General features: G+C 40.8%; 1 protein-coding gene across 10 annotated transcripts in view; it reads left to right on the top strand.

Moving 5' to 3' along the window:
• The window catches only part of PDE4DIP (phosphodiesterase 4D interacting protein), a 206,049-nt gene that overhangs the window by 9,891 nt on the left and 171,535 nt on the right, over positions 1 to 24,623 (top strand). Inside the window, exon 1 of one of the 10 annotated variants that reach the window (XM_020284404.2) lies at positions 15,439 to 15,753. The exons of the other annotated variants lie outside the window; for them this stretch is intronic. Within the exon in view, the coding sequence (XP_020139993.2) occupies positions 15,734 to 15,753 (20 nt within the window). The 5' untranslated portion in view covers positions 15,439 to 15,733. Of the gene's footprint in view, positions 1 to 15,438; positions 15,754 to 24,623 lie in introns of those variants that run through there. 10 annotated transcript variants of the gene reach the window in all.

Raw genomic sequence — 24,623 nt, 5'->3', positions numbered from 1 at the left:
AAAAAAGCATCAGAGAGCTTCATATTCAGGTTAATAAAAATGGGTGAATTGTACATTTCAAAGGAGAATCTGGGACACTGTTCAAATAACAAACACTTAGAGCAAGCTGGGCTCCTAGAATAATAGGCACATGCATTTACAGAATGGGAGGATTTTGTCCACCGTGTGAGTGCTCACTCACTCCCACATCTAACCTTACAACACTACCTCAGAGAAAGTGGATTTGATGGAAAAAATGTCAACATGAATTAGTGATCATAGTGTAGAAACAGAAACAATATCTTTTTTTTTTTTTTTTTTTGAGACAGAGTCTCGCTTTGTTGTCCAGGCTAGAGTGAGTGCCGTGGTGTCAGCCTAGCTCACAGCAACCTCAATCTCCTGGGCTCGAGCGATCCTACTGCCTCAGCCTCCCGAGTAGCTGGGACTACAGGCATGCGCCACCATGCCCGGCTAATTTTTTTATATATATATATCAGTTGGCCAATTAATTTCTTTCTATTTTATAGTAGAGACGGGGTCTCGCTCTTGCTCAGGCTGGTTTTGAACTCCTGACCTTGAGCAATCCGCCCGCCTCGGCCTCCCAAGAGCTAGGATTACAGGCGTGAGCCACCGCGCCCGGCCTAGAAACAATATCTTATTTTAGTATCTTTTTTGTCTCCATAATAGTTCAATCTATTAATATAACATCTTTGACTATGTAAACATTGGCTTTGAAATCTCCAACTAAATATTGCAACTAAAACATTTATCATCTTTCAACCAGAAAGGTTTTCATAGATTGAACATATCTTCTAAAAGAAAAAAATGTTCTTGGTAGTCATTAAAAGCACATTCTGGAGCAGGCATACGTAGGCAGTATATGCTACAGGCTGGCCTTATAAAGGCGCTATTTATTACTCCCTAGTTTTCACCATTAATCTAGTTTCCTGTCGGGCATCCATAAATAACTGCTCTGACTTCTTCGTCCTTCTTTACTGTCGAGATAATAATAGCTTCTTTGTGAATGGGAGGGCTCAGTCTCTAACTCCACAGCATGACCTTGATTGAGTGAAGGTTCAGGAGTCCTGTGTATTAGTTTCTATTAGCAGTCTATTAAGTACATAGGAAATCACCCCAAACCTCAGTGGCTGAAAACTACAGATATTTAGTATCTCACGGTGTCTGAAGGTCAGGAATCTGGGAGCGGCTTAGCTGGGTGCTATTGCCTCAAGTCCTCCCATGAGGTTGCAGTCATGCAGTTGGCTGGGGCTGCAGTCATCTTGAGACTTGCCAGGGGCTGAAAGAGCCACTTCCAGGCGCACTCACCTGGTTGCTGGCAGGCTTTAGGTCTGCTTACAACATGGTGACTTACTTCCAGCATGATTGATCTAAGAGAAAGAGAGCAAGCATGCTGAAGATGGAAGCCACAGTTGGTTTTCCTTTTTAAAAATAACCTGATCTTGGAGGTGACATCCCATCACCTCTGCCTTACTGTATTCATTAGAAGTAAGTCACTAGAGCCATCCCAGACTCAAGGGGAGGGGATTACACACCAGAGACCATTGAGGGGGCCATTCTAGAGATGGCCTAACACAGTCTGCATCTGTCACCTGAGCTCCTGGACACCAGGGTAACAACACAATTAATTTTCTCTCTTCCTTTCTCTGGAAGGAGGCTAGTACAAATTGAACACAAAAAGCAAGGGGAACTGTAACCAGAGCTGAGGCTGAGGACTATCCTAAGCTATGGAAATCTCACTGAAGATTTCCATCTGTATCCTCAGAATAGCAACAACCTCAGGCTCTACATGCTCTGTCACCCCTCCAAACATCCTGGAAGACACTGCTAGCAGTGACTGACCGGGGGATTCTGGCTGTTTTACTGGATGCCTTAAAGGCATTCAAGGTTGGGGAGTCAGTTTCTGATCATACAATGCAACCTGCTTGCAGCACATTAGGTGCACTGGTTGGAAATTCTACCTTCAACGACCTGTTGGGAGATCAGCTTGGGTATGTATTTTACAGTGATGGGCCTCAAGCCGCTATTACTTCACTAAAGTCTGCTCAAGAAAAGATCCTAGCTATTTCGTTTTCCAAAGCCAGACGGCAGGTTTTGGCTCAATGGCAATGCTGAACTCTGGTACAACTCTAAATTTTATGCTAGTGTTTTACCTACCCTTCTAGTTTGACACACGGGCTAGTTTTTCTCAGCCTTCAACTCCAACTCTTCTGTGGCTTCAGCTCTTTTTCTCTTTCTTGGTCTCATGAAACCTTAAAGACTCGTGCATCTTAGCCCTCAGGACTTCCCTTCTCGTTACCCCATTCTCCCAGGTCAGCCCCCACTCAGGTTGTTTCAGCTTCAGAGGGAGAAATTGGATGTCGAGGAGGACGAGAAGTAGGGCCTAATTCTTGAAAATATAACTGACTGAAAGAACCAGGACTCTGCTGTCAGTTGGGCTGGGCCATTAGCTACACTTCACTCAAAGAGAACTGGAGTCCGACGCTCGGTGAAGGGACTGCACGGAAGCTGGCCAATAGTCTAGCTCTTGAGGCTGAGACTCAGAGCTGTGATTGCAGCGTTATACCCAGAGAGTAGGTTAACAAAATAGCACAAGGGACCCAAGACTACAGAAATGACTGGCCCTGTCCAGCAAATGTACAGAGAGGCAAGAAGGCGGGCCCAGGGTGCCCTGCCGCTGGGAACCAGGCAAGCCATCTGAAGGAAAGTGCAAATGCCTCATACCTGCGAGGCCGGCAGGTTACACAAATAAGTGAAGCAGGTCAGATGTAAGACCGTGGGGAATAGTGTTGGTGGCTGACTGTCTGGAGCATTTAGAGCCAAACAAAATACATCTGTGGGGCCAACTCCGTAAGATAGGTTCCGCCAGTAGGGGGCACCTGTAGATGGTTACCAAACGGGACCAGGTTTGGTACTTGGGATGAACAGCTATGGAGAGGCTCCAGTTTGAAGTTTCCTAAGCTGCTCCAAGTCACTGCAGAGGATGTAGCGTGGCTACTTTGATTTCCAGAGCCAACTGCAGGCTATGTGAAAACGAGAGGAGAGGTGAGGCAGCTTTGGTTTTTGAGTTGAGTGAGCAGGTACCTAAAACAGAGTTGGGGCTCAAGCTTTTCTTGAAAGGGCAAGCTCTTGAAAAATTGCTTTCTGGTTATATTAGTGGCAACTCATGCAGTAAACTTGTTCTTTTTTCCCCTCTCCCACCATCTTCCCTTCCTCCCATGTTCTACCATCTCCCCAATGCCCTATACCTCACAGAAACTTGCCCTTGAGACTTAAAACCATCTGGAATGAGGCTGGAAGAGCTGGCCTTGGCTCTGATAGTTGCTTTTACTTTGTGGTATCTTAAGGATGCCACCTGATGTCTGACCATTCATAATACAGAGAGAGTTTGTGCCAACAAGGTCGGCAGAACGTAGTAGTAGACAGCGCCAGAGGGGATGCCTCTGAAGATTTGGCTTTTAGCCCATGATCTGAGGACGAACAGCCAGGGCCAGGCTGAAGCAAGTGAGAAACTCCCAGGACCATGGAAATACAGAGGCAGATTCTGTCTTTATTTAAAATTTTGATATTTTAGTCATTGTGGGATTTTTTGCATTGATTTTGTTTTCTAAAATATTGCATTAAAATATCATTTATCTTGATCGCTGGGTCTGTGGCATCCCTTAGGTTTTGCATCACAGGTAACCGCCTCACTCCCCTCACCCTGGTTCCAGCCCTGAACACCTTCGCAGCTTAATCAGAAGGTCGAACCAGTTGGTGCAGTCCCTCAGCACCTCTGGCCTTGATTTCTTCCTCCCTTTATCTTCCGAGAACTTACCAAAGCCAACAAACAGAGAATGCAAGACTTCTTTTCTGTATGTCACAAGCTCTGATTTAGAGTCAACTCGAGTATTTCTGCACTTTTCTGTCTATTATTATATCAGAGACATAACCTTAAAATGTGATGCTTTGATCTGATTCAAAGATTATTTTAGTCGAAAGGAATTATAGTAGTTAATGTTGGGTGTGTTCTTTTACCAAGATGTAATTTAGAATGGGATTGACTCTTATAGCTGCTTGAACTTTGCAGGGGTAAAAGACTGTTGAGATTTGCTCATCTTTTGTCTAGAATTGCCAGATGTTTGATACTGTACTCCACAGCTCAGTATTTTGGCTTCTTACATGCTAAAATGAAAATGAAAACAAAAATGAATACACAATGTGAGATTTTCCTCATTAAAATTTTTTCTTCATCGTGTGAGGCTTTGTGAGGCTGGATCTTAGTATTTTTGAACCCTTGCCAGCTGGAAGAAAGGACAAAACAGCTGTTCTAAAGTGCCAAGAAATTGGCTTCCAGTAGCTCTGAGTGTAAAAGAGTCAATTTGTCTTTGTTGTGTATTTTGCCTTTGTCCTGGGAGTGATTATTTTGATAAACCCTCATGGCTGTGCAGATGTAAGCCAAATATCTATTGGGGGCAGCTCCTGATATTAGTTAAGTAATTCACTGCAGATACTTCAGATTCTCTTGTAGTACATGTTTGACAGTACAAAAGCTGACCTGGGTGGGGTGGTATATTCTTTTACATGATCACAGTTATTTAATAATTTTAATTATTCTTAGGACATAGACACTGAAATATTTAGGGGTGTCAAATCTGCATCTTACCCTCAAATAGTTTATCAAAATAACATTAATGATTGTGTGGTGTGTGCTTTTGCAGGCGTGTGTAGACAGAATACAAAAGTGACAAAATGTTAAGAATTGATGAATCAAGTGAAAGGATTTCATTGTACTATTTGTGTAACTTGTCTATAGGTCTAAAATTTTTAATTTTTTTTAAATGGAAAGTTTTAAAAATCAGTGTTATGTTTCATATATATATATATATATATATATTTGTGTGTGTGCGTGTGTGTGTGCACACACACACACATACATATATCATCAGAGACCGGCTAGTAGATAGCATGATACAAGAAACAAAGTCAAGACCATGGCTATGTATGACTATCTTGACCTTAGCAATATTTTCTTCTAATTCAGAATCCAATCTGAGTTCTGAACCAGAATCATGCGTTCCATTTAGTTATCATCATTCTTATGGATTTTTAAACCAGCCTAGATTGATTAGCACATATTTCTGGGACTTGGACTGAAACTGCTTGTCCCATCCTGGAAAATGATTCAGGTTTTAGTGATGGTGTGATTGTCATAAATGCCTTGGAAGCTATTCATGAATTCATTCCAGTATTGTTTCTGGTTCCTGAAACTTATTTATTGACCCTAACATCAGTCTCTTCAATTTTTAAGACCTGATATCTATGTTCAAATCAAAGAGAATTATTCAGGTAATTCATGCAAGTCTTTCCTCACTATATCAATCCCTTTCCTAGACATTTACATACCATATTTTTTTCATGATTTCCCCTCCTCCAACATCAGATACACATAAATAGTGAGTGTTGAAAGGATGAGGGGAATTATGTGAGTAAATTACCACCAGCTGTCTGAAGGCTTGATCATAATTTCTTTCCTCGAGGTTTTTGTTACAGCTGACAGACAAGGCTAGCCAATGAAAGAGAGAGGGCTGAATAAACACACACAGACACACACACACACACACACACACACACACACACACACACACTCCTCAAAACAGGGGAAGAAGGATGAGGGAAGGAATACCAGATAGATAGAGCAAATGTCCATTTTTTTTTGGTCCCTAGTGCTCCTGCCAGCAAGGGAGGGAGCCCACTGACTCAGCTTTTACCAGTGCTTTGGTCTCATATGGTAAACCAGAAAGCTGAGGAATGGAAAATCTGGGTCACTGGCCTAGCACTAGAGAGCAGTTTGGAGCAGAATGGAAATTACAATTCACGACTGCTATACAGAGTTGGAATCCTGCCTGGTATGCAAAGATTAATGGAAAATAGCTATGATTTATAAAATGCTTAAAGTGTGCTGGGCCATGAGCTGAACACTTTTCATATATCATCTCGTTTTGTTCTCACAGTGACCCTATTAGGTGGTTATTACCATTAACCTCATTTTACAACTGAATAAGCTAAAACACAGAATTTAAGTAACGTCCAAAATGACGCGGCTGGAAATTGACAGTGAGGTGGATTGGAACCAGGCTCCGTGACACTAGAGCCAGTAATCTTGACTGTTGTAATGTCTGTCAACCACCTCAGCTACGCTGCACTGCTCTTCCAGATGAATGGGACCCTAGGCAGTCACCCCAGGGAGGTGGGAACATTTTTCTTTCTGCCAGTGAAAATTAAATTTTTCTCAACAATACTGTTTTCTAAATTTTTAATTGACAAGTAATAAGTGTATATATTTATGAGGTACAATGTGATGTTCTGATATAGCTATACATTGTGAAATGATTCAAACAAGCTAATAATTTTTAAGTAAAAGCACTGTATTTTGCAATCCTAATATATAATAAAGTTGTTTTTTTTTTGAGACAGAGTCTCGCTTTGTTGCCCAGGCTACAGTGAGTGCCATGGCGTCAGCCTGGCTCACAGCAACCTCAAACTCCTGGGCTCAAGCGATCCTGCTGCCTTACCCTCCCGAGTAGCTGGGACTACAGGCATGTGCCACCATGCCCGGCTAATTTTTTCTATATATATATTAGTTGGCCAATTAATTTCTTTCTATTTATAGTAGAGACGGGGTCTCGCTCTTGCTCAGGTTGGTTTCGAACTCCTGAGCTCAAATGATCCACCCGCCTCGGCCTCCCAGAGAGCTAGGATTACAGGCATGAGCCACTGCGCCCAGCCTATAATAAAGTTTTATATTGCTAGCATACTTCAGTATCTTACTCAGATGCTACCTTCTTCATGAAAACCTCCCTAGCAAATAAATGAATCACTCCCACCTTTGTGTTCTGCTTTGCGTGTAACTTTATTATAGCACTTTACCCAATCTGATCTGTATTACGGTTTGATAAATGCTTGCCTGGCTTTCCACACTAGATTTTCAACATGTAGTGCAATGCCTAGCACATGTTCTGTAAATGTTTGTGGAACTCTTGTTAAATTGGATAAACTAAGATAACTAAACTGCCCCTGAGTTTTATCAGCTTGTGAGAATAAAATTGAGTCCCATGAGCATTAGCTGTCTCTGAACTCCCACCTGTTCATTTAGGAAATGAAGTCCCCTGTTCCCCTCACAAGTGTTTCTGCTTATCCCAAGGGTTGTTTTCCAGTCTCTCATAAATTGCTTCTGGTCCTGAACTCAGTTGCTCTGAGGCACAGCTGCCAGTTTGCCTACTATGTATAGCCTTCAGAGCCGTACATCACCCCACCCCCAACGCTCCAGCTACTGAAGGGCAGCAGATCTTTCAATTCTTACATATACAGATGTTTCTCTCTCAGTTACTTGAATGGCCTAGGTAACCAGGTACATCCATCCTAGCCACAGATCTGCTCATCATGTTCCTCCATCGTGCTAATATTACATAGAACAGATTTGACTTTATGAACTGTTTGGACAGTTTTTCACCATGTGAAGCTCCAGTATTATTATTATTATGAATGTGCTTCCCTTATTAGCCTGTCATTTAATCACTCTAAGTCTCTGTCTTCTCATCTGTAAAAGAGGATTGCCTGATGGGGATGCTCTCTTAATGTTATCTCACCCATCTTATTGCCCTCATCACCCTTTTGCATATTGCAGTTGTTTGTCTGTTTATTGTTTATCTATACCAGTAGATTGTAAGCTCCATGAAAATAGGGTCTTTGCTGTTTATTTCTTAACTACTGTGTCTCTAGAATAAAAAAATAGTGCCTGCCATATAATGATCCTCAGTAATTATTTGTTGAATGAATGGATGAGACAATGTATCAGAATTATTGTGTACATGTTAAGGCATTGTTGTCTATTACTACATAAACAATGTACTCCAAAACTTAGTGACTTAAAATGAACATTTTATGGTATCTTATGATTTTTTGGGTCCGGAATTTGGACAGATCTCAGCCAAGCAATTTGTTTGTCCCATGTGGTGTTGACTGGGTCACTCGGTGGTATTTGGCAGAAAGCTGGGCTGCTCTGGAGGCCCTGGAACAACTTCCCTCATGTGCTGTGCCTGATGCCTTTGGGGACCTCTGGGTGATGTTCTACAAGTGGTCTCAGGCCTTTCCCCTGCAGAGGTAGTCAGACTTCTTTCATGGCAGCTCAGTATATTAAGAAGCCAAGGTGGAAGCTGAAAGGATTCTTATGACCCAGTCTCAGAAGTTTATGACCTAGAACTGCATTCTATTGGTCAAACAAGTCACTAAGACCAGCCTAGATTCAAGGGAGGAGAACTAGATTCCACCTCACAGTAAGAGAAGTAGCAAAGAATTTGTAGCCATCTTTAATCTAACACATTCCTCTTTCTTTTGGCCACATACATTATTATCACATGCAAAATAAACTCATCATATCCCAAAGCCCCCAAAAGTTTCATCATATTTACTGCATCAGCCTAGAAGTCCCAATTCTCACCATCTCACTCAGGTTCAGGGGATGATGAGGCTCTTGGGGTACAACTCCTTCACTACAGTCTCTCTTGATCTGAAGTCATTGGCCTCTCACATCCAACATACAATGGTGGGACAGAGATAAGATAACTGTCATAGACACTCCTATTTAGAAAGTGAGAGAACGGGACCACATAGCAGTCAGTCGCCCAGCCCACAGCAATTCTGAAATCTACCTGAGCACATATTACCACCTCCTTGGTTAGGGCTTAGTCCTGCTCCTGGGAATGATTCTCTCTGGCTCTTGGTCTGCCCTCTGGGCTCTTGGTTCCATTCTTTGAATCATTTTTCATTTTCCATAAGAAATGGCCCTTGTTTTGGGCTGGGTAACTTTCTCAGCTTGCTTCTTCTCTGTAGCAGGTTGAGGGTCCAAAGACATCTCTTCAATTTCTATTGTCTTAATCTCTTTCAGGCCATGTGGGTGTAATTCACTTAAAAACTTTAAGGGCATCTTATGTTCTAATTTATAACCAACTCCTCTAGACAAAAGCAGCACCTACATTTCATTCTAAATCAAGGTCTTTTTTTTTTTCCACCTTGACTGGGCTGCCTGTGAGCCCAATGTGAAACCCTTTTGTCCCATGGAAAGGTGCACCCTTAAAATTCTTAGAGGCTTTTATTTTTTTAACTGAAAGGATATGTGAGGCACCACCTTAAAACTTTTTAAGGTCTTATCCAGGGGTCTAACAGTCACATATTGGATTTGATTTCTTCTCTGAAGCCAATTCTGATTTTGAAAGCTTTTGCTGTTTGGAGAGACTGGGGATGAGAAGGAGTTTGATGTTCGAACCCAGCAGATCCTGACTCTTTATAGTTCCTCTAAATTCTCCTTAAAAACTGAATGGCTCTTTTTTTAGCCTATCTTTTTCTGTCTACCTTATCATAATAGGCTAAAAGAAATGCACTAGCACTTTTGAAATTCTGCCCGAAAATCTCCTTAGCTGGATACTCCCATTCATTAGGTTACATGTTCTATTTTCCACATTCCCAAAGACAATGGCTTTGATAAACTTTCTGCCACTACATAACACAGGTCATTTTTTCCAGCCCCCAATAATATTTTCTTCACTATCCTTCCCAGTAGTCTCCTCAATGTCCTTCCAGAGTTCAGTAACATTTTTCTCAAGTCTTTCTGTCTTCTGCTATACCCAGGTACCAAAGTCATTGCAATTCATTTAGGGTTTTGTTACAGCAACACCCCACTTCCAGACACCAATTTTGATTTCAGCTATCTATTGCTACTTAGCAAACTACTCCAAAACTTATGGCACAACACAAAAAATACTTGATATATTTCATGATTTTAGTAATCAATAATTCTAGTGTGGCTCAGCAGGGCAAACTGACGCTGTCATGGCTACAGCTAGGCTGGCTCAGTCGTGTCCAGCTGATGGAAGACGGCTTCACACACATGCCTGGCACCTTGGCGGGAGCCGCTGGATGTTGGGCTCAGCCTGTGTTACCTCCCAAACAGAGGGTTTCATTCATTTGGTGCGTATCAGGTCAATAGACACAGCCAAGATGCTTATCGCAGGTGGTTTTATTACTTGGCAAAAGTAACAGGCACACCAGAGATAGTTCCCAAAGCAGTGTGTCCTCGAACAATGGGGCTGGGCTGGTTTTATAGTCAGAGGGTAATGAGACATGATCTGATAGGATCTTGTGATGGGGTGATGCCAGGAAACCTTCTTTGACTGGATCCTGGCATGGGGTGACACCAGGGCTCAATCCATTTGGATCCTGGATCCTGCCATGTTGTATCCACTTCTTAATTCAGTTCCTGCTCCTTGCTCTGGATGCTTAGATTTCACTCATGGTTGCACACTTGGTTCATCTGGGCATGCTCAGGTTATGTGTCCTTCAACCTGAGGCTCCGTGGCAACTGAGAAACAACTCACAACTTTGTTACATAAAAGTCCAGCCAGATTGGTCTGGTGTGGTTACACTAGGCCCCCTCCTCTCTCTATGAAGTATCAGGGCCTCCCCACATGGTTTCTCTAGCATAATAGTTTGACTTAATCTGGCAGCACAGGCCTTAAAGTGTCCCAGGAGTCTCACATGGAAGCTTCAAGGCTTCTTATTGACCTAGCCTTTGCAGTTAGACACCTCTTCTGCTGCATCCTATTAGTCAAGGAATTCTCTAAGGCCAGCCCAGATTAAAGGGAGGAGAATTAGAGTCCACTTCAATTGGAGAGGTAGCAAAGAATTTGTGGTCATCTTTAATCTACTACAAAGACTGTATCCTTGCTCTTAGAATGATTCCTTTCTGTCTGGAAAGGACATTTTTTTAAACTCAAGGTTAGAGAGGGGGATATGGAGCTGTGAAGGACCAAGGAGACATCTGCTGACTAGCCAAGTGATCAGTGAAGTGACAGTCATTGCAGACATATTGTCCTATGTAAATGCTCAGTGAATGTTCTGGTGTCAAATTAGGAAAGCAGTGTGCATAATGGGTAGGCCTGTTGTTCTGTCACAAAACTGATTGGTTTCAAATCTCAGCTTCACCATCTATCAGCTTTGAGAATGTAGGCAACATAATTTACCTCCCCATGCTCCACATTCTTCATTTATAAAATAGAGATTAACTAGAGCCTACCTCGTAAGATTTTTTTGTGAGGATGAAAGGAGTTAGTACACACAAAGCTTTTAGAGGAGAATCTTGCAAAAATATGTGAGACATGGTTATTTTTATTATTGCCTTATAGGTCATACAAGAATCCATATCAAGATCAATAGTCCTTTTTACGCAGAATCAAGTTGGAGAGAAGAAAGGGAAAAGGAATTAAAAAAAAAAAACTGAATGCAAGGTAAAAGTCCCATTGGAATATTTGGAGCTGAGTGACACCTTTCTATTTCTTGCACCTTATCATTAATTCAGGTATTTCCTGAAACACAATCAGTTATGCTTCACCAAATTAAGAGTGGTACGCTCAGGACGGAATAACATAACTGGTTAATGTATCAACATTATCTACCCGGATTATTTGAATTCTAATCCAGAAAACGGGGAACAGATATACAAGAAGGAAGATGTATAATTTTTTACCTAACAATCCTCCATCTCACAAATGGGAACACAAAATAATATATCAGGATAGACCAGGTTATGCTGCAGTAATAATAAACAATTCCCTAATTTCAGTAATATAATATAACAAAAATATATTATTCATTCCACATGTTCAATATGGGTCAGCAGAAAGGCTCTGACTATCATAGTCACTCAGAGACCCGGGTTGATGAAACCTTCATCTTAACGATGTATTGATCTTTAAGGATCAATATGACAATGGAAATTGACAGGGGCCAATTGCATACTGGACCTTCAAAATGTCTGCTTTCTACCCAGAAATGACCACATGAGACTTCCTCTCTCATATTTCAGTGGCCAAAACAAGTTACATTTCATTGGCCAAAAGCCACAGCTAACTTTAAATGATGTGGGGAAGGGTAAAATTACCATGTAGACACAAGGAGAAAAGCTTAACAAAAAGCCAGAAAGCACTAAATATAGGACTTGTAGATTGTATTATTGTTCCACAAATATTCACTCTCCCCTCCTGCACTGTGTAGGGCAGACTGTACTTTTCTGCACCAATGACTTTGGACTTGGCCTTATGACTTGCTTTCATGAATAGAATATGGCAGAAGGGATGGTGTGCCAGTTCTGAGCACAGACTTTAAGAGACATCATGAGTCTCTGCCAACTCTCTTTCACTCTTCCATGAGGATAACATTCCCCAGGTAACTGGTGCTTCTTCAGAGTGGGTGCTGGAATGAGAGAGATGTGAAGCAGACTTAAACCCATGCTCAACCTATCCATACTGAAACCACAGATCTTCAACTGAGAAATGGATGCTTATCATATGTTACTGAGATTTGGGAGTTCTTTGTTAAGCAGCATTGTTTCAGCAAAAGGATGACCAATAGTGACTCAACACAGAAGGATTTCATAAGACTAGCTACTAGAGATAATGGTTTGCAGTAAGCATATGAAATGGGAACTTCCTAGTTAGTATTCGAAGAAGTGTAAAGTAAAATGAGATTGTGTTAAATTATTTATATACTAAATAGATAGGTATAGCTATTAGATCTAAAATAACTTATATCTATTAAATTATCTATTAAATAAAGGAAAAATTAAAATGCTAAATTCTAGTGTTGTTGAGGCTATGACAGATGATAAAATTAGAAAGATCTTTTTTACCCTAACATTCCATGCCTAAGAAATTATCCCAGGGAAATCATTTATCTTAGTCCATTCCTGCTGCTATAACTAAATACCATAGACTGGTTAATTTATGACTAATGGAAATTTATTTTGCTCAGTTCTGGATGATGGGCCAAAATCAAGACACTGGCAGATTCAGCATTTGGTAAGAGCTTGCTCTATGCTCCCAAGATGGCTCCTTGCTGCTGCAACTTCTAGAGGAGGCTAAGGCTGTATCATCACATGGCTGGAGGGGCAAAAGGGCACAAAGGACTAGAGCACTCCCTTTAACCTCTTTTATAAGAGTGTTGATCCCATTCATGAAGGTGGAGTGCTCATGATTTAATCACTGCCCCAAAGTCCCTACCTCTTAAGACTATCACACAGGTTCCAACATATGAATTTTGGAGGAAAGCATACATTCAAACATAGCATAATTCAAAAGAATAAAATAAGACAAATAAACTTCATTAAGGCATTATTTATGAGTCTACTATTAGAAACAAGCATAACTATGCAATGACAGACTATTATGAAATAATCCGTGGTTCTATTGCTATTATAAATTATTATATAGTCATTAAAATAATAAATATGGGTATTCTCTAACAACGTGGACAAATATTCAATAAGTGAAAAAAGGAGAATATAAACTTATGCCTAAGCTGTAATTATAATTATACAAATAGATATGTAATATATATATGGATAATGATTAAAGGAAATATATATAAATTTAAACATTTGTGCAGGAGGAGTGGTCACAGGTACGAATATTTTTCTTTTGAAATCGAACACAAAAATGTTCTTTGATGATAAATATAATTTTAAAAACAACAAAGAAATGTCTCAAGATATACTCATGTGTAAGAGAGAGTGTTTGGATTAAAAGATTCATTTTCAAAAGACTGGAAAGAAATTCAACAAACTTTTAACATTGATTATCTCTAGATATTTCTATATACTTTTCCTATTTTTCAAATTGTTTACATTTGAAATGAATGTGCTATTAAATTTTGAAAAAAGTTATTTTAAAAATAAATGAGCATATTTTCTAGCCTCACTTCTGAGACCTCACAGCTCACCTTGAATCATTTCTTGATTGCAATGCATGTCTGGCTGTAAACAGAGTTCTTCTCCACAACTCAGTAGCCCATAATTTGATTTGAGACAAAACTAAATATAGCACCAACTTTGGTATGAAGGATGGAAATCTGACTCTCCCTGCCCTTTTTTTCCCTGGCCTCAGAGGCAATAGGAGATTCTTTTCAAGACAGGTGGCTTGTGAGCCTTGTCTAAGATCAAACTGGACCTAATTTTTCCTGGTAACGTTCTAAGCTCAGAAGCAATGTGGTCTTAGCTACAAACTAAGTGTTGGAGGATTCTAGTCAAGGGCCTTTTAGACAGTTCCTCTGGACCCTCAAATGTTTTGTTATCCTGTTTCCCACCCCCACTTTGCACTGGTAAGTAGGGGAACTAGTCTAAGAAATGGGAGGCAAGATGACAGTTTGTCCCAATAATACAGGCTCCCCATAGTCTTGCGAATACTCGGGCATGCCAGGATTCTTCTTGAGTTAAATGCCTAGGATGCCTGAGAGAATAAATTCATTCTGGAGAATCCTTGCTGGTCACACCTTCAGAAACTCAGAGGACATATCTCTGGGGACATCCAATGGAGAAGACATCCTATATCAGAACCTCTGCAGAGACTTTGAGCCTTTTTGGGTCTCAAACTTATCATCTGTGAAGCAAGTATAGCTAAATCAAAGTTGCCACACATGGGCTTTATAAAGCTTTTTGCAAATTAAAGAAAGGTCAGTGGTCAATGCTAATAATAATGGTGATTATGTCATTTAATAAAAAGGTTTTATTTTAGAGCTAAAAATGAGCATGGGGATATAACACTCTAAGTATAGCATGTCTGCCTTGTTTAAACTTTGATAGATAAGTAGATGATACAAGGTCTCCGGCAACGCCATCTGCAAAGGACCCTTTTCCATGATCTTAGAACAGTCCCAGGGAAGTGTCTAGGTCCTGACAGCTACTGCCTTGAAGCTTTTCTAGTGTTCTAGGAAGCTCAAGAATCCTCTGCATCCTCGAAGCTAGTGATAAGAACCCAGTTGCTGGAGAAACTGAAAAACAAGGAGGTAGAATACCATAAAATCAGGGGATGTCTGACATGAAGGCAGCTAACAAGGCTGCAAGGTTTTGTTAGGATGCTTCACTTCCTAAAAAAGCTTCCTGTCCTTAGATTAGTGGCGAAACTGTCATATTAAATCTCTAGGAAAATCTCTAGCATTGTGTCCTATGACTATCTCGTGTATACATCTGCATTCAGCCAGGATTGCACCCAAACCTTCCTAGACTCCATCTCTGTCTCCGGGGTTACCCAAGGGTGGGGTGATGCAGGCGCACAAGAGGTCCCCCTCTCCAAATTCTCCCTACAGCTGGTTGGTTTTATTCAAGGCCCTTCGTTGGGGTGGGTGAGGGACAGGGCTTGGTTCGTACGGCGTCCTGTAAGTCCTCTGCCCTTCTGCTACCATAATTCATTTGAGCCAGCGAGAGAGGGGCAGGGGCGACGGGAGGGTGTGCTCGAGCTGTAACCTGGGCTGATTCACCGGCTGTCGCGAGCCCCGCCCCCTCGCGGTTGACAGCTCAGCTGGTGCGGAGCAGCTCGTGCCAGCCAGTCGTGTCTCAGCCGGGAGTGTGTGCGCACACGCCCGCCGCCCGGCTCCCGCGCCGCTCGGGCGCCGCTCCGAGTCCGGCTCCCTACCGAGAACAGTCCCTCCCTTGTGCCAGTCGCGCTGTCAGCGGCAGGTTCGGCCACGTCAAATCCGTTTTCAAAAAAAAGCAGAGCTCCCTTCGCCGCCGCCGACGCAGAAAGAAGGAGCTGGGGAGGAAAGAGCTGCTGCTTTTTGCGCTGGAGATTCCTGGGCAAGGCTTCCCGTTTTCCCAGGCTGCTTCCACGCCCGGGTGAGGGGCGCCCCGAGAGCCTTGGAAGGAGCCTGGGAGATGGAACAGACGTGGACGAGGTAGGTGAGCCGCCGCTTTCTGGCGCGTGCTGGACTAGGTGGTCCTCCGCCCTCCCCTCCCCCAGCGCCCCTGGGGGGAGGTCGCCCCCCGCCGCCAGGGACCCTTGACAGCCTCTCCTTTCTGTCGCTTCGCCCTCCCGGATTCCCAGCCCACCTCTCCTGGTCCTTCTGCACATGTCCTGTTCTCTCCCTTGCTCCGTGAATCTCCCTAGTCTTGATGTTAAAAATACCCAGCGAGGCTGCCTGGAAGTTTCTGCAGGAATGTTCCAGTCTTTTCCTTGTTCTTGATGTTCTGTTTTCCGCAGCCTAGGGGGATTCCAGTAGGTCTTTCTTGGAGATATCTTTGATTTCGGGTACTTTGAACGATATCGGATTTATTCTCACCCTGCCACGTTTTCCTTCTCAACCTCATCCCCCACTAGTCGCACAAAGGCAAAGGACTGAGTGAGCAGAGCCCAGAAATGGTCATCTCTGGAGCCTCCAGTTGGAGCCGACATTGGGAAAGGGAAGGAGAAAGAAAGAGATCAGGGTACCTTCCATTGCTCAGGCGACAGTCTGCCTTTAGTTCAGATTTTGGAGATACTGTTAAGATTGCGTTTTCTCCACCCCCTCCCCCTCCCCTAAACATACTCTAAAGTGAAGCTCATTTAAGGAAGGGGTAAGGATAAGAGACCATGTATTGGAGATAAAGACTTCATTTTTGTTTTTTAGGTGGGTGGGTGGGTGAGAGCAACAAGCGAGACTTGTTCCAGAGGTGTTTCCACAACAGATACTCATCCGTCTCCAAGATTTAGCTTTGGAGAATTGGGGTGGGGTCAAATGAGTGTTCTGACTCCTAAGAGAGTGAAGACTATACAAACACAAGGAGCTTCACTGTACTTACGCAAAAGACCCGGGGTGTTTTAGTTGATTGTTAAGTTTAACAGAAGCAAAATGTATAATGTAAATTTTAAAGAAAGGGCAAATTGAAGCTTAGGATGTGTTGATAGAAGTATAATATCTAGATTTGTAAGTGATGATTCTACTTTTGGCTCTTTTCTGCACCTCTCAGACCTCTTCTTGAGGACTGTGCTCTGTTTGAGGCATCAATGGATCAAAGGAGTACAATCAAGAGAAAGGAGGGAATTCAAAGCCATGCCTTGAGGGTTGGCCAAAGGACCTGGGGCTCTTGAGTCTGGAGGAGTGAAGGCTGGGAGACAGGAGGCTATGGTAGCTCTCTTCAGAGGTCTGAAGAGCAGTCAGTGATAGAGGGATTAGATCAATTTAGCATCTCTTAGCAGGACAGAACAACCGAAGGGAGCAAGTTGTTGGGAAGCAAGTTATGGTTTAGGGTGAGGGAAACACCTTCTCACAAGTGAGCTACTTGGGCAGTAAAGAGATTCCTGACCCAGGAGTTATTCAAGCAAAGGTTAGATGACCACTTGGTGCTAATGAGAGTGAGTATATCAGGGATTCTTGCATGCCATAAGTGTTTTTTATTTCTTTAAAATAAAGTACTATTTATTAACTTTTTAAACTTTATATAAAAAATTCAGACACATTTGGAAATCAGAATCCACAAATATGTTTCCAGTTCAATTAATTTCACAAACCGAGTATACTCATATGATGTACACTCAGATTAAAAAATAGGACATTATCAGCATCGCTGAAACCTTTCTGATGACTCCAAGGATAACCATTAGCCTGATTTTTTAACACTATATATTAATTTTGCCTAGCTTTGAACTTAATGTAGAAGAAACTATATACCATGTACTCTTATATCTGGCTTCTTTCGCTCAGTCTTATGCTTTTGGGATTCTTCTACATTATTGTGTTTAGTTATAGTTCATTTATTCTTGCTTCCAAATAGGATTCTATTGTGTGTAAATATATTTTATTTATTTATTTACCCACTACATTGTTAATAGGCATTTGGGCGATTTCCATTTGGGAGCTATTATAAATGGTGTTGCTATGAACATTTCTGTACCTATCTTTTGGTGAACATATGTACACATTTCTGTTGGGTAAATAAATAGAAGCAGAATTGCGGGTAATAGGAAATGCATGTTCAGCTTTAGTAAATACTGCCAGATTGTTTTCTAAAGTGATTACAAAAGAGGTTTCTAAAGAGGGTATCCAAAAGGTGGAGAGATAGTGAAAAGGCCCTCCACATCACTCGTCATCAGGGAAATATAAAATACCAATATATACATATCAGAATGCCTAAAATTAAAAAGATAGAAAAATACCAAATGTTGGCAAGGTGGAACATTCAGAATGTTCATGCTTTTTTTTTTTTACCTCTACCCACAATAAGAAATGTATTTACATTGCAACCAACTACATTTATATATGTAACAAACAAAAGTTTCATGTAACAGTACCTAACTTTTCTATATGTATTTTGTACTCCAATATTTTCTATTTTTTTTCTTTAAAAAAACAAATGCTGACTGTGATTCACTAAGTTTATTTCACTACCTAATGGGTCACAGTTGGAAAAATCCTATAATCATAGATTGTGGCTGACATCTCAGATCCTTTCCAACTCACAGATCAGATCACTTCATAAACATTTGTTAAAAATGTGAGAGCCCAAAACAGGTCAGACGTTGTACTGGATGCTAAGAACAAAATAATGCATGAGATTGAGTCTTTGCCTTTGAAGGCTTCACATTCTCATCATCTCTAACTTTTGCAGAGAAGGGCTAAAACAGAGATATGCATTGGCTACCCTCGGAGCACAGTAGATGTGAATGTGGGATTAAGAGAACAAATACTAACTATAATCGCTACCATTTATTAAGCTTTCATTGTGTGCTAATCTCTTTGCATGCTTTATTTCACCTAATCCTCACAACCCTATGAGGTAAATGTTGTTATACCCATTTTTAAGACAAGGAAATTGAACTTTAGAGAGATTAAATAATTTTCCTAGGGTGACACATTCAGCTAAGGAAGAGATGCAGTCTGGAGCAATTAAATTTCAAAACCTATGCTCTTAATCACTTTATTTGAGTTGAGGCTTGTGGGTGCCTCAGTTTCTAGGTTGGTTCTGAAGCTGAGTACTTGCCTTGGTTACTCTCAAGCTTATGGATTAATTTAAGACTGTGATTCTATCCCCAGATTTCATTCTGAGAGATTCTTTATTATGTACCCTTTATCCTGCTTAATCTACCTATAGAGGACAGGGTGCTGGGTATTTGAGTTCTCAAAGTTGGAGATGCTCTACTACCTGCTGCACATCATCATCTGCCTGTCTGCAGCTCAGTGGGAGCCCTACTCCCCACCTCACCCTCCACAGGGCTGTAGCCTGACTGTTATCATACTCTTCAGTGAAAGCATTTGGAGAGAGCATGGTTGGTTCAGGAATAGCAAATTTCCTATAAACACACTGGCCTTGCACAAAGCTGGTTTGATCACTAATCAAATTGATATCCATGAAAAGGGTAAGAGTTGTCAGAGGAGTAAGCTCATGGAGATAAGGAAGAACTTGATGATGAGGGTAATTTCCTCACCTGGTAGGTTTAGTGTCAATCATGCAAGCAGCTTTTACTGCTTACATTTTTAGCTTTCACCTATCTGGATGAGGAATTCCCTGCACCTTCTGCTGTAAAGACTGTGTGTGTTTCAGAGTCACTCTCTGTATCAGTTTCCTATTGCTGCTGTAACAAATTGCCCCAAGTTTAGTGGCTTAAAACAATACAAATGTATCGCCTCGAAGTTCTAGAGGTCAGAATTCATTCTGAAAATTGGTCTTCTAGGCTAAAACCAAGGTGTCAGCAGGACTGTTCTTCCTGAAGGCTCCAAGGGAGAATATATTCCTTGCCCCTTCCAGCTCTTAGAGGTTGCTACATTCCTGATTCATAGCCCCTATCCAGCAGTGGCATCAGTCCTGCCTCTGCGTCCATCACGACATCTCCTTTTCTCATTCTGACCCTCCTGTGTCCCTCTTACAAGGTCCCTTGTGATTGCACTGGGCCCAACGCGATAATCCAGGATTATCTCCCCATCTCAAAATTTTTAATCACATCTCAAAAGTCCCCTTTTGCCATGTAAAGCGGCACATTCATAGGTTCTGGGGATTAGGACTGTGGATATTTTTGGAGGGCCATTATTTTAGTCTACCATACTGTTAAATGCTGGAAAAGTCATTACTAATCCTCTTCCCCTTTTGGGTGGAAATGTTCTTGTTTCTAGCATATGGGAAAGTGGAATAAAAGTCAGGAGAATCATATACAACTTCCTTGAACAAATAACTCCTGAAAAAGTGAGCTTAAAATATTTAAGGGCAAACTCTGAGGCTGAAGATTAGAAGAAAAAAATCGATCTGTTTTGCTTCATATTACCCTGTAATTTGATTTAATAAAATGTAAGCATTAATTATATTTGCCTGCTGTGTCTGTGAAAATGTGAAGAATGGAAGTAACATCCAAGAAAAATAATGGTCCAGTTTCAAAACTTATGAATTTTTATTTTGTTTCTTCTCTGCCCCACAGTTAAAATGCAGCTTTAGAGTAAGACAAGACTATGTTGTACTTAACAGATCCCCATTGATAGCTTTTTGCATTTATTCTGCTCTGTATAAATATTTAGCCTAAATGAATCAGGGACATTTATTTCTCTTTGAATTCATAGCGAGTTAGTAGAGTCTTGTTTACAAATGCATAGTTACAACCAGAAATGGCATTTCCCCCCATTTTATAAATGTGGCTGCTGAGGCCAGAGAGGTTAGGTGATTTGCTCATATTTACACAAGTAGTATGTGTTAGTGCACGGAGTTCTGGTTAATTCCAATATCTTTGCTTACTGTGGTGCTGGTGCTTTGCATATAGCACTTTGTGTTAGGAAATTGATTGTTTTTATAATTCCATTATTGAAACATCTTTGGATGTTGAATGTCTTGTTTAATATTCAGCACTGCTAACAATTAATGTTCTGCATTTTGAAGAGGAAAACCTCTGCTTTAGCAACTCTGGTCTACTTTTAAATAGCCAATACTTGGATTTTTGCTTGGGGAATGCGCCTCAATCAGTGCTTTCACTCTTACTTGCTTATTTCCCACATACCGGATCAGTATAGACACCCACACTTCCTTCAGCTACATGCTAAGGCTGTACTGAAAATATCAAAGGACTGAGAAGGGGTTGTTTTCATCTCGGGAAGGATGGGCTGGTTCTCATCACGGTGCCCTCTCCATCCTGGGTGGCTGGCCTGATTGTGGCCACGGGATCATGTTTGCAAGGCTGTGTGGAACATCTATCCATTCAGTGGATGCTCTGGGACACTAGTCCCATTGAAATCTACTCCATTTTATAAATAAAATTCCAAATTGGGCTCAGAACATTCCAAAAGTTGTCTCTGGCAAAAATGCAAATAGCATTTTAAAGTTAGAAGAAAGTCCAGAATAAAAGAGATGTCATGATGACCCAAGGTGGCCCTATGCGATTCTATTTTAAAACAGTCAAATGCACTGAGTACTTGTTTTCCTCAGTCTCAGGGTATCTTCTGAGTTGTGAGGCCAGAAAGACAAGCATGATCTGAATTTCTTTTATCTGAGCCCTTGTGGCTAAAGCACGAGTCATAGACTATTTATAATGAATTTTATAATAATTTTAACTTGTATTTTCATAGCACTTTAGTAGTCTGTGGTTCATCTTCTCTTAATCCATTTCATTATCTTCGGTCCTTTTCTGCTTGTTATTAATACATTCTCAGGAAACTTCTTTCCTTCTTCACTTCTCCTAGGCCACGTAGGGTAGCAGTAATACGCAACTGGTGTCTTCTCACCATGGCCAAGGTGGAAAGGGTATAAAGAAACGATGACTACTGCCTGACAAAGAAAACTGAATAATTTCTAGCATTTCACACAATTTAAGAATATATTTATTTTCCATTTCATATGTGGTACATTATTATTCATAACATAGAATAACATGTCTTATGGAATTATACTACTTTTAAAAATCATTACTCTGTACAGAGGCCTGTGGGATTCTGATTTTTAACTATTATAAATAATACTTGATAAACACCTAGGTGCATAAAGCATCTTCTTCCATAGGATTATTTTTCAATGATAGATGTTCAGAAGTAGAATAACCGTGTCAAATATTTCTAGTTTTTGAAAGTGTATTGCAAATTGCTTAAAGCTATAGTCTCATCAGAAAGACATGCCATTTGATTGAAATATCTTTTTTAAGACCCGAACCCCTGTGTTGCAGAGGGGGAAAACGAGGCACCCGGACACAAACTGGCATATCCTCGGGGAATCCATAGCAACATTCCCAACTTCTACCCTTCTTTAGGGTAAAAGTGCTCACTGTTGCTATTAATCTCTATTACTATCCCGAAGTGTTTCCTGAAATGATAATAAACAGAAAATTTTAACATAAGAAAGTAAAAGTGGATGTATGAAAATTACATTGAAACTATAACTACATATGATGATGTCTATTGCAAGGAAAGAGAACAAAAGAAAATAGATGCTGTGTTTGGTTATGGGATTATGGGCAGCACCCTTATATGCTGCTTTAAAACTAAGTCAACATATGTATTTATAGCAGAAAGAAATTGATATTTGTGCCTACCAAGTGATAACGTAAAGTTTGGAACCGAGTTGGTTTTAAATTCCTCTGTACATCGCAGGGAAGTTTCCAGGTTACTGGCACCATGGGAGCAGCATTATTGCCAGCAGATCTAGGCAGCTGGCTGTGGAGTGAGTGCCACTTTATTCATCCCCAGCTAAAATTATTATGAGTGGGCCTTAATATACCAGTTGTTTCCTCCTACACACCTAGCCTTGCCTTTGCTAGGGTAACTTTGTTTATCCTTCAAAGGTTAGCTTGAGCATTTTCTCCCTCTAGAATTATTTTTAGAACCTAGTTCTGGGTGTTTTCTGTAGCCAGAATGCACTCTGTCTTCTCTGTTATAGCATGTAGCTAGTTGATTTACTTGATATTTTCCATACTGTAAGTTTAGTGGAAGAATGGACTCTTTTTGGTCTCTAAATCTTCAGCATCTAACTTTGTTTCGACCACTCAGCAGATCCTCAATTAAGAACTTTCCAGAGAACATTCCCTGAAAGGCTAATGTGAATATCTGTTTGGTAGGTGTCTACTTATTATAGAGTGGATACAGCAGGTTTTCAAAGCTTGATGCCATGATACATTCAAATTGTATTTTTCATTGTTTCAGAAATATGCATGAAATTCCTGTTAGGATCTAGGCTTCATAAATGCTGGACACATGATAGTGAATGATGTAAAACCCCTTTCTTCAAGATGCTAACATTCCAGAGGAGTGACTAGGCATGAACATATATCACTGTCACACCTTGACCTCACAAGTTCTTAACTCGAATTCACTTCAGTGTACTGTAAACACAGCCATCCTTTGCAGCTCATCTTTCCTATGGATGCTCCTCTGTTAGGATTCTTAACTCTGGAATTACATTCTCTGACCGTGGGTCACATGCCCCCCATTTTCCCGTTTTTCTGAACGTTTAGTTTGCCTCATCACTTATTCCAGTTCCTCCACTCCTCATCTTCCAGGCCATCTGCTCTGCATTCATCTTCCTACTGAGCCCAGACCTCCGGGTCAGCTGTCTGAATCATGTTCTCAGCACTGCCATAGAATCTCTAACTGCCTTAACCATCCCCTAGCCTTGGCAGTCCTTCATCAATTTTATTACCCTCTAGGATTCTATAAGCTTCATTTTAGTACATTATAAAACCATACTGAGAAGGAAGACTGCAGATTCATTCTTTCCCATCTCCGGCAGGTCTGTAATGCTGCTAAGACATCCTCCTCCTCCTCCCACCTGCCTCTTCCCGTGATTCTTTCTCTTCCTCTGAGAACGTGCTCCTCACAACCTTTCATTTCAATGGTATAAATAAAAGCAAGATACAAAGTGGTATGTTCAATATTATTTCTACTTGTAGAATTCACATAGGCAAATAAACTGAAGAACAACCAGAAGTAAATACATAAAAAGTCTTTATCAGTGTTGCCTTTAGGTGGTAGTGTTTTAAAAATTATTTTTATTTTTCCCTATATACTTTTCTCCTTTCCAAAATTTCTATAAGGAGCATGTAATTCTTTTTAAAGTATTAAAAATAGACATTACAAAGAAAAGAAACTGAAAGATTATGTGACTATAAAAGTTAAGTGGAAAAAGGAGAAAAAAAATCACCTATTTTTAACATTCAGTCTAGGCCTCTAGAAAGATTGAGCCAAGTGCCTCAACATGCCCCAGTGGCCTATGAATATTAGTTGTTCATGAGAACTGAGTATTGTGGAATGTATTGCCACAACCCAAAGTAAAAGGTAAATTTTAGAGATGAGTGGAGCGACCATGCACCAACCCTGGGAGAGGTGACTGAATCAAAGCATGTTATTTTCATGTCTTTTTTGAAAGAGTGACATCCGTGTCTTGGCTGATTCAGAGGAGGTAGAGGAAACTTCATTAGATATTTGGATGTGTGATGACCTCATAAGGCAAAGTGAGGAAAATAATTACTTGAACTGCCTTTACTTTTTTTTTACAGTATTAAATGGTTTCTCTGAACCTTGATGGACAGCACCAAGACAAATCATGTTACTTTTGGTTTCCTTTAGGATAAAGACTTATGGCAGGAGAAAAAAAAAAAAAAGGGTCCTAAAAGTTGGATAAGTTGTTGCAGATTCACAATGATGTTTGTAACTCACTGTGGCTATTGAAGACGTAAGCACTCCAGAAAACTGCATCCCAAGAGTCGTGGTCACTCTCGGTGAATAGTCTGTGCTGAGCCCAGGGTGTAATTGCAGGCTGTGCTGGAGAAAAGTGGATGTTTGCGTACCAACCAGTGCCAAGTCAGCCCACACTTAGCATGCAGAGGGAG

The sequence above is a fragment of the Microcebus murinus genome, chromosome 2, assembly GCF_040939455.1.
Source record: "Microcebus murinus isolate Inina chromosome 2, M.murinus_Inina_mat1.0, whole genome shotgun sequence".
NCBI lineage: Eukaryota > Metazoa > Chordata > Mammalia > Primates > Cheirogaleidae > Microcebus > Microcebus murinus.
The sequence above is the reverse complement of the archived record's forward strand: the minus strand, read 5'-3'. Positions and strand labels throughout refer to the sequence as shown.